Here is a 16,021-nt window from a genome sequence, read left to right as displayed (position 1 = left end):
TCTCTCTCTCTCTCTCTCTCTCTCTTTCTTCTCTCTTTTTTGGAGATGTGGGTCTCAGTTGCTGAGGTTGGTCTTGAACTCCTGGGCTCAAGTGATCTTCCTGCCTCGGCCTCCCAGAGTGCTGAGATCACAGGTGGCCAAAACTTGATTTTCATGAGTCACCTTTATGTAGGTGTTTTGCTACACTTAAGACACTGTTAGCTCCTTAAGAGAATGGGGTATACTTTTTGTCTCATTGTAACTCTTCTTCCTAGCCGACTGCCCTGGCATAGTAAGTTGTATATAGTCAAACAGCAAGTTAGTTTTGAAAACCACTAGCATTCCTTTAACCCTGGATCAAATAATATGAGAAGAGTTAACTTTATTTATTCTAGGTATTTTTCTTTTGAGAAGAGTTAACTTCAGATACCAATGGCTGTGTGTATTAGAAGACAAGCATAAGAAGGCTACCTAGATTCAGTTTAGGAATCCTTTGAGAGAATCTCTGGTGCTCATAATGGTCAAGGAGCTTGAATCTAATTAATCCTCCCACAGATAACAGTTGTAAATTTGAAAAAATGAGAAAATAAACTCTTTAAATATGCTGGAAAATAGCTAAAACAGGTGGAAAATGGAGGACTTTTTTCTTAAAAAATGGAAAATTTCACTGAGTAAGATTCACATTTATACAGCTTTTTGCATGAGGGCACGCCCTAATTTCTTCAGTGTGAGAAAGAGAGAACTCAGGCATAAATCTACAGTTGTATTTTCTTAACATACCACAGGGACAGGTTTGGGGCTGAGTTTTAACCTGAGTGTCTGAAAATCAAGGGAGGAAGTCCTGGAAAGGAAAGTCATGGTTGACAAGGAGGAGATTCATCCCAAAGTTTGTGGATAAGTGCCCCTTCAATCCTTGTCTAACTCATGAACTTAGCATAAATGGGAGAAGGCTCCAACGCCCTTAGTGGGAAGTAGCCATTGGAAGACTGAGCAACCTGAACAGATACATCAGTTGCTGCCCACTGCAGTGGAGGGACAATCTGGAGTTTGAGTCATGCAAAGTTACAGGGGCTGGGGAAACTCGGGCATTCCATTGAAACCCCAGAAGGACCGTGACTTAACAGTAAAGACTATGTTCCAGCACTAAGAGATTTGCCTTGAACGAAGGACAAAACCACACAAAGCCTCCACAAATTCCAGATGATCATGCAGTAATTTAACTGCTCTAACAAAAATTAACACAAATCAGAGAAGAATGAGAATATGCATAATCACTACAATGTAATATAATGCCTAATATATAATCAAAAACTATGAGACCTGTGAAGAAACAGGAAACTGTTATCCATAGATAGTATTAAAAGCAGTAACTAGAGAAACAGACCCCAAGATGACTAAAATGTTAGAATTAGCAGATAAACACTTTAAATCTCTATTATATACTTGTTAAAGAATTTAATGGAAAAAAAAAGATGAACACGCAAATAATCTCAGCAGACAAATGGGAATTATATAAAAGAACCCAGTGAAAATTCTATCAGTATTATATCCAAAATAAAAAATTCACTGGATGATTTTAAAAGTTGACTGGCGATGATAAAAGAGACAGAGAGAAAAATGTTCAGAAAAATGAATAGAGCTTTAGTGACCAATGCAAAAAATACCACCCAGTCTAAGATATGTGCAGTTAGAGTCCCTGATGAATAGGCGACGCACAGAAAAATATCTGAGCAAATAAAGGCCTAATGTTTTTCAGATTTGGTTATTTAAAAATCACCTAAAATATATAAGAAACTTGGTGAGCCCAAGCAAGATGAATAAAAAGAAAATCAACATAAGCATATCATAATCAAACTGTTATAAAAACAAAAATAAAGAGGACATATGAAAGGAACTAGAGAAAAAAGACATTCCATACAGGAGAACAACAATATGAAAGATGGATTATTTCTTATCAGACACTGGAGACAAGAAACAGTGTATCTGGAGCCAAATATTTACCAAATATATATCAGACAAAAGACATATCCAAAATATATAAAGAACACTTACAACTCAATACTAAATAACAAATAACCCAATTTTTTAAATGGGTTAACAGAGAAGATATTTTACAAGGGAAGATATACAAATGACCAATAATTTACTTTAAAGGAGATCAACATTACTAGTCATCAGGGAAATAAAAATCAATAAATTAATAAGATAGCACTACATGCCCAAAAGAATGGCTAAAATTTAAAAAATTGACAACACCAGATGTTAGCAAAGACATGGTGTAAATGAAACTCGCATACATTGTTTATGGTTGTGAAAAATGGTACCAGCACATTGAAAGAGGTCTAACACTAAACCTACACCTATACTATAACCCAGTAATTTTATTCTTAAAGTATTTACACCAGAGATATGAAAATACATTTTAAAAAAGAATATGTGCAAGACTGTTCATAATAGCTTTATTCATAATAGCCTAAACATAGATTCAATCCAAGAGAATGGTAAAACAGGCTGTGACATACTCAATTCAATGAAATGACACTCAGTAACAAAAAAAGAATAAATTACTGGTAAACACAGCAACATTGATGCATCCCAATAACACTTTACTGAGTAAAAAGGAGCCTTAATCAAGAGTATATAACATATGATTCCATTTATATGAAATTCTAGAAGAGGTTAAATTCACCTATGAAGAAAAAAGAAAAAATAGAACAGTGGCTTTTTTTTTTTTTTTTTTTTTTTTCTTCTGGAAAAGTGAGAATAACTTGAAAGGGCCATAAAAAAACTTTCTGGAATGATAAAAATGTTTCATCTCTTCATAGGAAGTTAGGTTTCAGAGGTATATATATTATAAACATAGTCCATCTCTTGATAGGAATGTGGATTACATAGGTGCATAAATCTTTAAGAAGTCATTGAAATGTACATCTAAGGCCCATACATTTTACCCTATATATATTTTATGGTAAAGGGAACTATACACAAATATTGAACCGTAGTTAGTTACATGCATACTGAAGTGACTGGGGTAAAGTCTACTAGTGTCTGAAAGCAACTTTGAAATGCATCAAAAATACAGTGGATTCGTAGAGTGATATTAGGATGGATAGATGAGATAAAGCAAATAAAACTGTTAATTATAATCTACGTTGTGAGTATGTGAGTGTTCACTGCACAATGCTTTTAACTTTTTGATTATTTAGAAGTTTTTATAATCAAATGTTGGAAAACAAAGACAATGCATTAAAATTTAAAAATGTTAAAATAATAATTTTAACACTACTCTAAACTCAAATTCTATTTCCAGTTAAAATATTCTCAAAATGGAGGCAAAATAAAGATCATTTTCAGGTAAAAGAGAAACCAGAATTTGTCATCAACAGATCTGCTTTATAATAAATGCTAAAGGAAGTTCTTCAAACTGAAAAGAAATGATACTAGATAAGAACTCAAATTTACAGGAGCAATGAAGAGCACCAGAAATTGCAAATATAAAAGTAAATATAAAGACTGTCTTGTTTTTCATTAATTACTTTAAAAGACAACTGTTTAAATAAAAACTCCTAACACTATAGTGTGAGACTCATGAAGCATAAGATGGAAAATACTAAACAATAAAGGGCAGGGGTATAAATGGAATTATAACATTGTAAAATGCTTGCATAGTAGTAAGGCTAAGGACAATATTTTTAAAAATTTAAACACACTTTTACCCCATCCATGAATGAAAATATTCACAAGATAAATTATGAAGTATCCATTAATACACTAAACTTTAATAAGCATACACCATATCAAAATTTGAAGAAAGCAGTAAAGCAGTGCTTCAAATAAAATTTATAGCGTTAGTAGCCATGTTGTAGAATATATTATATCAGAAAAAATGAAGATTTAAAATAAGTGATATGAATTTTCATCTTAAGAACATAGAAAAAGAGCAAATTAAACCTGAAATAAGTAGGAGAAAGGAAATAATAAAGATAACAGAAAGCAACTAAATAGAAAGCAGAGAAGCAAGAGAAAATTAACAAATCAAAAGTTGATTCTATAAAAATATTAATAAAATCAGTAAGTCCCTAGCAGGACATGTCAAGAGAAAAAGAGGAAAAACACAAATTGCTGATATCAAGAATGAAATAGGAATATTACTAAAGATTCTACAGACATTATAAAGATAATGAGATATTATGCCAACATTTTGACAACTTAGTTGAAATAGTTGTTAAATTTTGTCAAATGCTTTTTGTGCATCTACTAAGATAATCTTAATTTTTTATTACTGAAAAACAGAATTTAATAAAAGCAGCATAATAGAAAATAAGAATAACTGTATAATTATTAAATAAATTGAATTAATTATAAAAATACTATCCCACAAAGAAAATTCCATTACTTGGCTATTTTATTGGTGAATTTTACCAACATTTAAGAAAGAAAAAATTTTAATCATACACAAACTTATTCAAAAGATAAAAGAAGAGGAAACATTTTCAAGATGGTTTTGAGATCTACATAGCTTTATTACTAAAGCCTAATAAAGATATTACAAAAAAGTAAATTAGAAACCTATACTTTTTATGAATATAAACACAAAAATCTATAACAAAATATTACCAAATGGGATCCAGCAAAATACGAAAAAGGTAATACATCATAACCAAGTAGAGCTCATCTGAGAAATGCAAAGTTGGTTTAGCATTCAAATTTGATGTTATTTACCGTATTACATGATAAGGAGTAAAAAGTATAGTTATCTAAATTGTCGCAGGAAAAACATTTGATACACTGTAACAGCTATTCATGATGAAAACATGCCATCTGACAAAGGGCATCTGTGGAAAACTTTCATGTCCCACATGAATGAAGTATTGAATACTACCACTAAAACAAGCCAATGAGGCAAAGATGTCCACTCTTACCACTTCTATTCAACATGGTAATGAAGGTCCTAGCCAGAACAATAAGACAAGAAAAAGCAATACATGGTGTAAAAATTGGAAAGGAACCAGTAACACTGTCTATACTGATAGGCAAGAAGAATTTTTATTAAAAGTCCTAAAAAAAAAATCTACAAATCAACGATTAATGAGTAAATTTAGCAAGGTAACAGGATACAAAATCAATATATAAAACTCCATTGTATTTTTATGTATTAGCAGAAAACATTAAGTGGTAAAATTTTTTTAAATTTCATTTTAATAGCATCAAAAATATAAAATGCTTAGAAATGAATTTACCAAAGACACACAAGATCTCTACACTGAAATTTATAAAATGTGGATTAGAGAAATTAAAGAAGACTGAAATAAATGGATAGATGTACCATGTTTATAGATTATAGGACTCAATATTTTTAAGATATTAGTTTTATACAGATTTATGTACAGAATAAACACATTCCTATCAAAATCCCAGCAGGCTTTTTGGAGAAACTGATTATAAAATATATATGAAAATGCAAAAATCTGGAGTAGGCTAAACTGTCTTGAAATTGGAGAGCAAAGCTGGAGCACTCAATTCAAGGTTAACTATAAAGCTAGAGCAATCAACATAGTGATTTTTGACATGATGATGGACAAGTAGAATAAGAGAACAAAATAGAGATACCAGATCAAGAGATAAGGAGTCTTGGAAAACTTGGCAAACAAGACTCTTGCAAAGAGTACTCAATGAGGAAAGCAAAGTTTTATAGCAAATGTTGCTGGAACAACTGGGCTAATAAATACCAATCAATCAATCTCAATCTCTTCGTCCTGTTGTACATAAAATTAGTTTGCAATCAATTATAGACAAAAATTGAAACCACACAACTTCAAAAAATATTGGATAATATCTTTGCGACTTGGTTTAAGCACAGATTTCTTAGAATGTAAAAACGCAAACCGTAAGTTAAAAAATTGATAAATCACACTTTATCGGCATTTAAAGCTTTTGCATTTCAAAATTCACTGCTTGAAAAACAAAAACAAATAGGTAAGTAACAGACTAACAGAAAATATTTATAATACATCTATCTGACAAAGGGCTTTAGCCATAACATATAAAATCCTACAAATAATAAAAAGACAAACAATATAATTTTTAAAACTTATGAAGGAGTTGGACAGACCTTCATAAAAGAAGATACAAAAATAGCCAGTGGCATACTGAAATGATAGCCAGTAGCATACTGAAATGAGCTCATTTATCTGTAAATCAGCTGTAAATCAGGAAAAACTAATCCACGGGGAAAAATCAGAATGGTAGTTGTCTCTTAGGGAGTGGGGATGGGAACTGCCTAGAAAGGAACTTCATGGAATGAGGGAAGTGTGCATTATATAGGCATATGTGTTCGTCAAAAGCCTTATATACTGATTTGTGTATTTCACTCTATGTAAATTTAACTTGAATAAAACAATTCTATGCAAATATTGAACTCTAGTTAGAAAGTTTGCTTTCACAGTAGTCTGGGTCTGGGCATCTGAACTTTAACACTAAAGGTGACCTTCACATGGTGTTGCTTGAGAAATACTGCTGTATCCTTACTACCTTTATCTTATGTCAGGTCACTTGTCTCAAATCACTCTCAAATATAATTTCTTACCTACCTTGCAGCTAGAGAGACCATATCACTTAAGCTGTGGTCTGCGTGGGGACCAATAGCATCAGCATCACTGGCGGACCATTGGACATGCAACATCTCACGCACCAACCCTGACCTACTCTGTAGGTTAACAAGCTCCTCATACGAATCCTATGCACATTACAGTCTGAGAAGCACTGCCTTACACCTCACAGAGGCAATGGTGAAGGTTACATAAAATATTAGATGAAGGCACAGTGCCTGGCACATAATAGGGTGGTGGAGATATGACAACCAGGATAAAAGAACCTGTAATGGGAAAGAACCCCTTTTAAAGTTGGTGTTTCTTAAATCATGTTCCATTAAGTATTGGTGTTCCATGAATTTACAAGGCAAACACTGGAGAAAATAACTCAATTTTCCAAGTGTTAGTGAGAACAACATTTGTTTATATCTAGCTGTTCTCCATAAAAAGGGATTCGAGGCAGCACTGATAAAGAGGATGGAAAATACGGAAACATAATCTACATCTCCTGAGACTATAAGCAGCCTAGCAGCCCAACAAGATGAAGCAACCTTGTCCTGGCTTTCCCTCTTCACTCTAATCTTGCCCATCTGTCTAAGCAGGTGGGGCCTTGTAGGCATTGAGTCATCATGGCTGCTCAGCTGTCAGTCAACTGCTTGAGGGTGCCTACATGGGGTTTCTAATATTTATTTCTACCAGCTGTTAGTTCTATACACAACCTTAGCTGAAAGGCAGAGAAGTGATTCTACTAGTCATTATTTCTAACAATGAGTAAAATGTAACATATTGAGATCTTTTTCTGAAGAGAGAAAAGAGTAGACATTAATAACACCAAGAAAAAAGGATTGTGAACATGTGAAATATGGACTTTTCTATTTCTCAAAGTGTGGCATGTTTCTCTTGTAACAAAAAGAGAAGAAATCAATATGCTGAAAATAGGATCCTCACACTACATTTAGATTCACCTAAACAAAGTGCAAACTTTGCCTTGCTCTGATGCAAACTATATTTCACTGGGTTTTTGCTCTTTTACGTTGCACCTGGTTATACTAATAGTTTAATGTGTGTTGCATTTTAAAAGTTATTCTTGGATACTGTGTATCTCAGACTGGTTAAGCAGCACTGGTTTTGATGTAATGTCATGTCTTTCTCCCCATGAGATAAAGATTCAGCAGGACTTGAAAACCCTCTTAGACCCTGGTGGTTACTCCCAATCTGAAGCCCATGAGCAGGCTGAGAGGGGAGAGAGAGTTAAACCGAAAACTCCTAATTAAGAGCAATTAATATTACCCAAATTATCAGCCAAGATGTAAGGAATGGGGAACTTCCACCTGGTGTTTGGGTCTCTCAGGCCATTTCTGGAGTTCTGTGAAAACAAAGGTAAAGGTGAGTGGGAAGCCTAGTCCTCAAGGTCACCTTGACCTCCTCCTTCAATAAACTCTCACACAGCAAACAGTCTATCACACAATTCAAACAGTTTAGTGGCAATTTCTCTTCTGATTATGAAAGCAATAGAAGTCTCTTGAGAGATAATTTGGAAAAATCAGAGAAATTATTAAGAACAAAATAAAGTGGGCCTGCAATCCCAGGAAAATTGGATAGATAAGCCATCTAATTATTTTAGACTCTTTTGTGCTGTTTACTTATTTTCCCTCTGTTTTTGTCCTTACCGGCTATAGTGGAACTCCTCACTGGAACAGATTATAGATGAGATTTCTGTTATCTCTTTCACAGTGCCCATCCCAGGGCTGGCCACAGAGCAGAGACTGACACCCAATGGTACTGTCTGTCCTGAGGAACTTACTGCATCTTTGACAGGTACTCACCTGCAAGAGGATGTCCCCTTGAAAGAGGTCCAAGCCTGCAGCTGGAAATGGAATTTTTTTTTAAAAAAAGAATATTTGAGGGAACATTATTAAAAGGCATCTTTCATAATAAAATTTATCTTTGCCATTATAAATCTTTGAACATTAGTCTTTACGTGGCAGAACTTTTCGAAACAATGCAAAAATTCCAGTTGAGCAAATGTGAATGGCCAATGAGTATCACATATTGTCATAGCCTCTGTTTTCAATTATGAAACAATAAATCTTGTCTAAGAATCTTAAAAGTAAGAGATAAGTTAGAAGGGATTTTATTGATCACTGACTATAAAAAAGGGATTTGAGGCAGCACTGATAAGGAGGATGAAAAATATTGAGAGAATGGCTGGGGGTGGTGGCTCACGCCTGTAGTCCCAGCACTTTGGGAGGCCGAGGTGGGCGGATCACCTGAAGTCAGGAGTTTGAGACCAGCCTGGCCAATGTGGTGAAACCCCTTCTCTACTAAAAGTACAAAAATTAGCTGAGCTTGGTGGTGCACACCTGTAGTCCCAGCTACTGAGGACCCTAAGGCAGGAGAATTGCTCAAACCCAGGAGGTGGAGGTTGCAGTGAGCCATGATCGTGCCACTGCACTCCAGCCTGGATGACAGAGCCAGACTCCATCTCAAAAAAGAAAAGAAAAATATTGAGAGAAATGGAGAAAAAAATAGAGTCCAGTGACATGAAGTGATGTACTATGTAATCCAGGGGCCAAGTGAGCATCAAAACTCTGGCCTTCCCATTCAGGGCTCTTTCTGCCCCCGTACCATTCTGCCTCTTGTCCCAGGGTAGATGAATGTATTCTGCTCTTTCCCATGAAAACACGATGATACCCTCCAAAACCAAGCTCAAGGTGCTGCCCACGTCATAAGGAAGACCAGAGGATTGTGGACAGATCCATTCAAAACCATACCTCCAAACATCTGTTCTCAGGTGCTTAGCAGAATACATTCTCCCACTGCTGGTATTGCTTAATCCTGGCCTCATCCTGTTTCAGTAAGCAAGATTCTTAAAAGGGAAGATCTTTGTGGGAAAATTTCTCAAGCATTAAAAGAGCATCACTTATCATAACTCTCATGTGACAAGCAACATTTTCTGTAAAATGCAACAACTTCAGACAGAATCACTGGATTGTACTTCATTCTGAGGACAGCCCTGATTTACAGGCCGGGAAACCAAAGCAGAGATTAATTACCACAGTCTCACGAGCCAGCAGAGGCCCCATTTGGCAAAGCCCATGGCTCATTCAGGAACCAGCTCCATTTATGCATAGGACACCAAGGAGGTGTTACGTATTAGCAGGCATCATGATTTCACTGGCCAGTGACTAACTAGGGCTATCCCTGCATCACTCCCTTCCTCATGCACACATTTGCTAGATTGCTTAGCCTCCTTAGCCCTGACCTATTCCTATGCTAGCAGTGCAATTAAACAACCACAAACAGTAATGACATCACTGTACCACTGTCAGTAGGATCCAGATTTGAATAATCTTTTAAATAAAGGGACTTTGTTCTGGTCCATCTATTCTTTCATTGAGAATAGTTCTACTATTTGTTTGTCCTGAGCAAAAATCTGTATTTCCTGACACCTGGCCTGGATTATAATGGAATTGAGGGAGCTCTTCCAAAGTGAAGTGAACGAGCCCACTCAGACTTTGGCCCCAGTGGTCAGTGAGAATGGATGGGGTCATGGGGGACAGGGAGAACTTCCCAAAGAAGTGCACATCCAGTGAAAGCAAGCCTCAATCTATTCATTACCCAATTTGTTCATGTGGTGCACACTTATTAAATGCCTAATGTGTCTGAAGCATTTTTCTAGATGCTGGGACATAGCAGAGAATAAAACAAAGTCCTTGAGGAGATGACACTCTTGATTGGGGGAAGAGGGAGACATACAAATAAACAAATAACTGTAAAGTATGACAAATGGTGAAAAGTACAATAAAAAAGAAACAAATGAAAGGTAAGGTGGGAAAGAGTGCTGAGGTGAGATAGGTTAGCTATTTTATTAAAGAGTGATCAGGGAGGGCCCCCAGAGGAGGTGGCATTTTAGCAGAAATATGATAGAGTAAGGGAATGAAGGAAGTGTAGTGGAGGTAAAGGCAACACCAGATAGAAAGGTCCTGTGGCAGGAAAACCTTGATGTCTTAGGGCAGTGGTCCTAAACTTGAGCATCAGAGTCCCCTGGAAGGCTTGGTCAACACAGGTTGATGAGCCCCCACCCTTGGATTTCTGGTTCATTAAGTCTGGGGCGAGGCCTAAGAATGTTCATTCCTAAGAAGTTTACTGATGCTGCTGGCTGGGGGACAACACATTGAAAATCACTTCCTTAGAGGAGTAGCTGTGCAGTCAGGGTGGCTGGAGAGCTCAAGTGGGAAGAGGAAGAGTAGTCACAAATCCTGTTTCAGCAGATCGACTCACACTCTAATGTGCATAGAAACCACTTGGGTCTGTCAAATTGGAGATGCTAATTCGGTAGGTCTGGGGTGGATCCTCAAATGCGGCCTTTCCAAGAGAAAGCTCTTGAGTGACACAAGTCACTTTGGCCTGTGGAACACACTTTGGGAATCAAGGCTCTAAGGCCTTTACTTTGTGTTGGAGGAGAAGTCATTAGAAGGTTGCAGCAGAGAAATGACATGATCTGAAGGATAATAAAGGAAGAGTTCTATGTTGTGCAGAATAGTCTGTAGGGAGCAAAGGCAGAAAGGAAGCACAGTTATAAGGACCAGTTCGGATATGAGGTGGCTGACCAAGGTGGGGACAGTAAAAGTGCTGAAAAGTCTCAACTGTGGTATGATTTGAAAGTAGATCTAGGCCGGGCACGGTGGCTCATGCCTGTAATTCCAGCACTTTGGGAGGATGAGGTGGGCAGATCACAAGGTCATGAGTTCAAGACCAGCCTGACCAACATGGAGAAACCCTGTCTCTACTGAAAATACAAAAACTAGCCTTGCATGGTGGTGGACACCTGTAATCCCAGCTGCTTGGGAGGCTGAGGCGGGAGAATCACTTGACCCCGGGAGGTGGAGGTTGCAGTGTGCTGAGATTGTGCCACTGCACTCCAGCCTAGGTAACAGAGCAAGACTCCATATCTTGGGAAAAAAGAAAGAAAGAAGAGAATAGAAGAGAAGGAAGGAAGGAAGGAAGGAAGGAAGGAAGGAAGGAAGGAAGGAAGGAAGGAAGGAAGGAAGGAAGGATCAAGTAGATCTAATAGCATCTGCTGACAGATTTTGCATAAGGTATGACAGAAAGACAAGAGTTAGGGGCAACTCTAAGATTCTGAGCCTAAAATCTAGAAGGAGTGAGTTACATTTACTGAAATGAAAAGGACTGAGAGGAGCAGGTCTTGGGGTGGAGGATAAGAAATGTTAAGTCAGCCTTGTGAGGCAAAAAGAAGATGGTGAAAGGTGGCAATTTTCTCTATATGATTTTCACCATCAATTTACAGTGTTAGAATCTGGCCATATGGCTAACCCAATCAATCCTGGTGGTTTGGTTGAAATGGCCTAAAAACAAGATTACATGGTAATGAGATTTCTTCACTGGGGTCAAAGTTCAGAGGTGGTGGTAGGCCTGAAGAGTACAAAATGGCAAAGAGGTAAAGAATTAATTTTTATTAGATAGATAAGGATGAGATTAGAAAAACTCTAAAAATTCAAATCCCAGCCCTGTTGTAAAATAACATCAGATTCTCTGAACTGTTTACACAATGTCTGACTCTAAAAAGAGGTATTTTAGTGCCTGGCTCTGAAGTCTTGGGACTTATTCATGCATTCACCCATTTACCTTCCTAAACTATTTCTGCTCTGCCTATGCAGCCATTCTCCAGCTATTCCAATTAAATATCAACTAACTGGCTTCTTTGTGAGTGAGAGAACGCCAGAGAAATTGACCCTTAGGTATAGGTATTTTCATTTTGTAGTCTTCAGATAGCACTGAGCTATTAAGGTAGGGGCTGCAAGATCTGGAAGTGAGCCCCGTCACTGCTACCTATGATCCTGAGCAGGTCACTCTAACCATGAGAAGCCACTTGCTCCTCCCCCCAAAAAATGAAAACAGCACTTACTCCACAACAAGACTGGACAAATAAAAATATCATGGCCAGTGGAGGGGTTGGGTTTTGTTTCCCCACTAAATATAACCAAAGGCTTATTCTTACATTTTTCTTTAACAATCAGAATAATTATCTATTTGCTTTCCTTTTCTTCCAAATACAAATTGGAAAAATAAATTTTTTATAAAGAGAAACTTGTTATGTATCTAGATCCATTGAGGACTCCCTAGCTCTCCTAGAATGTCTGGTCTAACTGTCTTCTCTTTCCACAGTTTTGTCTTTCAGAAAATGCAATTTCTCACAAAGCATCAATAAATATTTCTCCCCCAAAGAATCACAATACAGTATTATGAAGGAAAGTGCTTTTCAGTAATCCCGTCACTGGGTTTTAAGTAATTTCAATACTTTAATATGCAAAAATTGACCTCACCTAAATTGATTTCTGAAATATCCTTCTGTTCACCAAAGTCTGCATCATGTACTGTTAAAAGTGAGGGGAAAAAAAATATTATTAGCCTTGCTGAACGAAAAAAGTTCAAAAACACTCTCTGTGCATTTGAACTAATTCTTACCATTTTCTTTAGGAAGATACTTAATCTGAAAAAAAATAAATATACAGAAAATGGATAACGTATACTAGAATTAATATTTCTAAATATCCAAAAAGCAGGACTCTACTTACCGATACAGCTGCTATGTGGGCAAAAAACAAGGTAAAGGAGAGAATGCATGTGGATCTAGTCCAAGCCATTGCTGCGAGTGAGCTGATTTTTAGCAGACACCTTGTCATAAATACCTTTTAGACTTTACCCTGACAGTTGTATTAGAAACTTTGACCCTTCCATATGTACCGTAGTGCTAAAAAAGGTAGTCAAAGATAACAGCATTGACTCTTTCGAGGACAGACACTAAGTTTACCTTAAATGCTTAAGCTTCAGAGACTGGGGAAAAGTTTGAAAAATTAATACTGAAATGAGCATATAAGAAGTAATAACATTCCTATAGGGCAGCAATAGCGATTCATATAATATAACAGAAGATCCTCTTAACAATAAAAACAAAAATAATTTTAAAATTTATTATTAAGTATTTAATTCAAATAAAATATAAATTCAAATTTTATGGAAATGTTATAAAGCAATTATTGAAGGACATAAAAAAACCTGACTCTCTCTATATATATACATATATATGAAATATTAATAGATTATTTCAATATTAATCTATAAATTCATTTTCATTCTAGTAAAAAATCTAACAGGGTTTTCAGTGGAATTTGTCAAGCTGACAAATGGTTCAATTTACATGAAGGAGTAAACCTTGAGGAATATATAAGAAAATTCTGAAAAGGATGAATAAAGAGAAAAGAATCGCCCTAAAAGAATATCAAGAACTTTTGTAAAATTACAGTAATTAGAGTGTAATAGTTCCAAAAATAAAGACAAAATGAATCTGTAGACTGGAATAGGTAATATCCAAATAGATGCAAACACATATGGGGCTTTTGTGTATGAGAGGAACCAAACAGTCAAGAGGGAAATCCTGGTCTCTTTCATAATAATATTGGAATAATTGCATTTCCATATGAGGAAAAACATTAAATGTTCATCTGACACCATTCACAAAAACAAATTCTAGATAGATTAAAAATGTAAATATGAAAATATAAACTTTGAAAAAGAAAATATAGGAACATATTTTTAACCTTGAGTTCAAGAAAGATTGCTTGAACATGAAAAAATCATAGAAATTATAGGGGAAAAGAATAATACATTTGACTATATCAAAATTTAAACTTCTTCATGACAAAAACATAACATGATTAAAAGATAAGCCACAGATGAGAGATGATATGTATAGTGCATATAATTGAATAAGAATAAGTATCCAGGATATGTAAAGAATTTCTACAAATCAATAACAAGAAAAAGAGATTATCTAAGGAAATAATGAACAAACAATATGAGTAGCTAATTCACAAAAAACCCAGATGGCCAATGTACATGTAAAAAGGTTTTTAGCCTCATAAGTAATCAGAAAATATATAAATTCAAATAGCAGTAAAATAGTCACCTCAAGCTAAGATTGGCATAAATTAAGAAGACTGACAATATCAAGTGTCAACAAGAAGGTAAGAAAATAGGAAATCCAGTAGGACATCAATTTGATGCTATCTAATGAAGTTGAAATGTGCACAGTTCATAGGATAGAAACACCACTCCTAGGTCTATGTGCTAAAGGAACTCACACATATGTGCACAAAATTCCACAGAATATATTCACTGAAGGTTTTTTGTGTTATAGTAAAGAATGGGGAAAATGTGTTTATACTAAAAGAAAAGATAAATTATGGAATATATTCAGTCATGCACAGGTAAATTAACAATTGGCTCTTTTTAAAAAAGTAAAAACAAACAAGCAAACAAACAAAACCAAGCCTTTATTTGTAGTGTTTGTTGATTTCCATGGTCAATTTCAAGCTACGAACATCATGTCACTGAATGCAGCGTCGGGAAGAGATGTACACAGTGGGCTCCATCTGCCCCAGCACAATACTAAATATATGCACACACCCACCTATTCTTGCCTGCACCAGGTATAAGAATCTTTGGTATTAGAGCAATCTTCAAGGTCTAGAGCCTGCATCCCTCTACCTCAGACTTACTACTGGGCAGGTGGGCTAGTCCTGCTATCAAAAAAGCATTTCCTGTCACAAAAGACTTTTAGAAGGTTAACAGTAGAGCTTCTTGAGCTGTAAAATAGGAGGCATGTCAACTGGGGGCCTGCTTCTGATGGGCAGAAGAGGTCTATGGCTGATTTTTGTTTTACCTAAGCCACTGATGGTGAGCTGATAAAAGGCCTTCTTCCACTGTCTCTAACCACTACAAGCCACTAATATTACCTTTTTAAATGAAATAAAACAAAACAAAACAAAAAACCAAATTTGCTCAACAGCTGCAATGACTTAAGTGAGCAACTACAATCCATACCATTTAAAAATTGGGCAATAATCAAATTTTAAAATTGGGCAACATCATAAGAATAATTGGCTTTAAGTATCAGGGTGGAAAACATGGGACTTTTATTTCTTAAATGTGTTGTTTAATTTTTCTCAAATTCTGAAGCAATTATGGTAAAATTGAATATTTGTTAATCTTGGAAGCCAGGAAGTAGGAGTTTGTTATTTTCTAAAGAAACAGGCAGTGCTGTTGCTTTGGTACACCTCTCTACTAAATCTCAGGTATTAGGATTTCAAACAGGCAATAGTGAAGCTGCTTAATTCTCTCCACCTTCTCTTGCTTCCAGCCAGATGTGTTTTTATCTTTCCCTGCCTTCTTAAACTTATCTGAATGATATACTACAACAATGGCTTTGGGATCAGATAGGCAGGAATTCCACCTCTACCATTGACTAGCTATGGCAATTTTAGCACCTACTTTCTATGTGTAGAATGGATAGTGGTGCCTACTTCATGGTGCCAATGTAAAAGTTCAATGAGATAACATATGTAAACCACAGCTACTAGAAACGTAGA

At 35.9% G+C, this 16,021-nt stretch overlaps 1 protein-coding gene across 1 annotated transcript in view; it reads right to left on the bottom strand.

Annotated features, from left to right (window-relative positions):
- MEP1A (meprin A, alpha (PABA peptide hydrolase)) overlaps window positions 1–13,274 on the bottom strand; it is a 55,634-nt gene extending 42,360 nt beyond the window's left edge. Inside the window, exons 1-5 of the mRNA XM_011986870.1 lie at window positions 13,169–13,274; window positions 13,059–13,083; window positions 12,917–12,967; window positions 8,396–8,436; window positions 7,860–7,935 (exon numbers count right to left, since the gene is read on the bottom strand). Of these exons, the coding sequence (XP_011842260.1) occupies window positions 7,860–7,935; window positions 8,396–8,436; window positions 12,917–12,967; window positions 13,059–13,083; window positions 13,169–13,237 (262 nt within the window). The 5' untranslated portion in view covers window positions 13,238–13,274. The remainder of the gene's footprint in view (window positions 1–7,859; window positions 7,936–8,395; window positions 8,437–12,916; window positions 12,968–13,058; window positions 13,084–13,168) is intronic.
- Between the last annotated feature and the right edge of the window lie 2,747 nt (window positions 13,275–16,021).

Source organism: Mandrillus leucophaeus, unplaced genomic scaffold (genome assembly GCF_000951045.1).
Source record: "Mandrillus leucophaeus isolate KB7577 unplaced genomic scaffold, Mleu.le_1.0 Scaffold3, whole genome shotgun sequence".
NCBI lineage: Eukaryota > Metazoa > Chordata > Mammalia > Primates > Cercopithecidae > Mandrillus > Mandrillus leucophaeus.
This window is presented reverse-complemented; position numbering and strand designations above follow the sequence as displayed.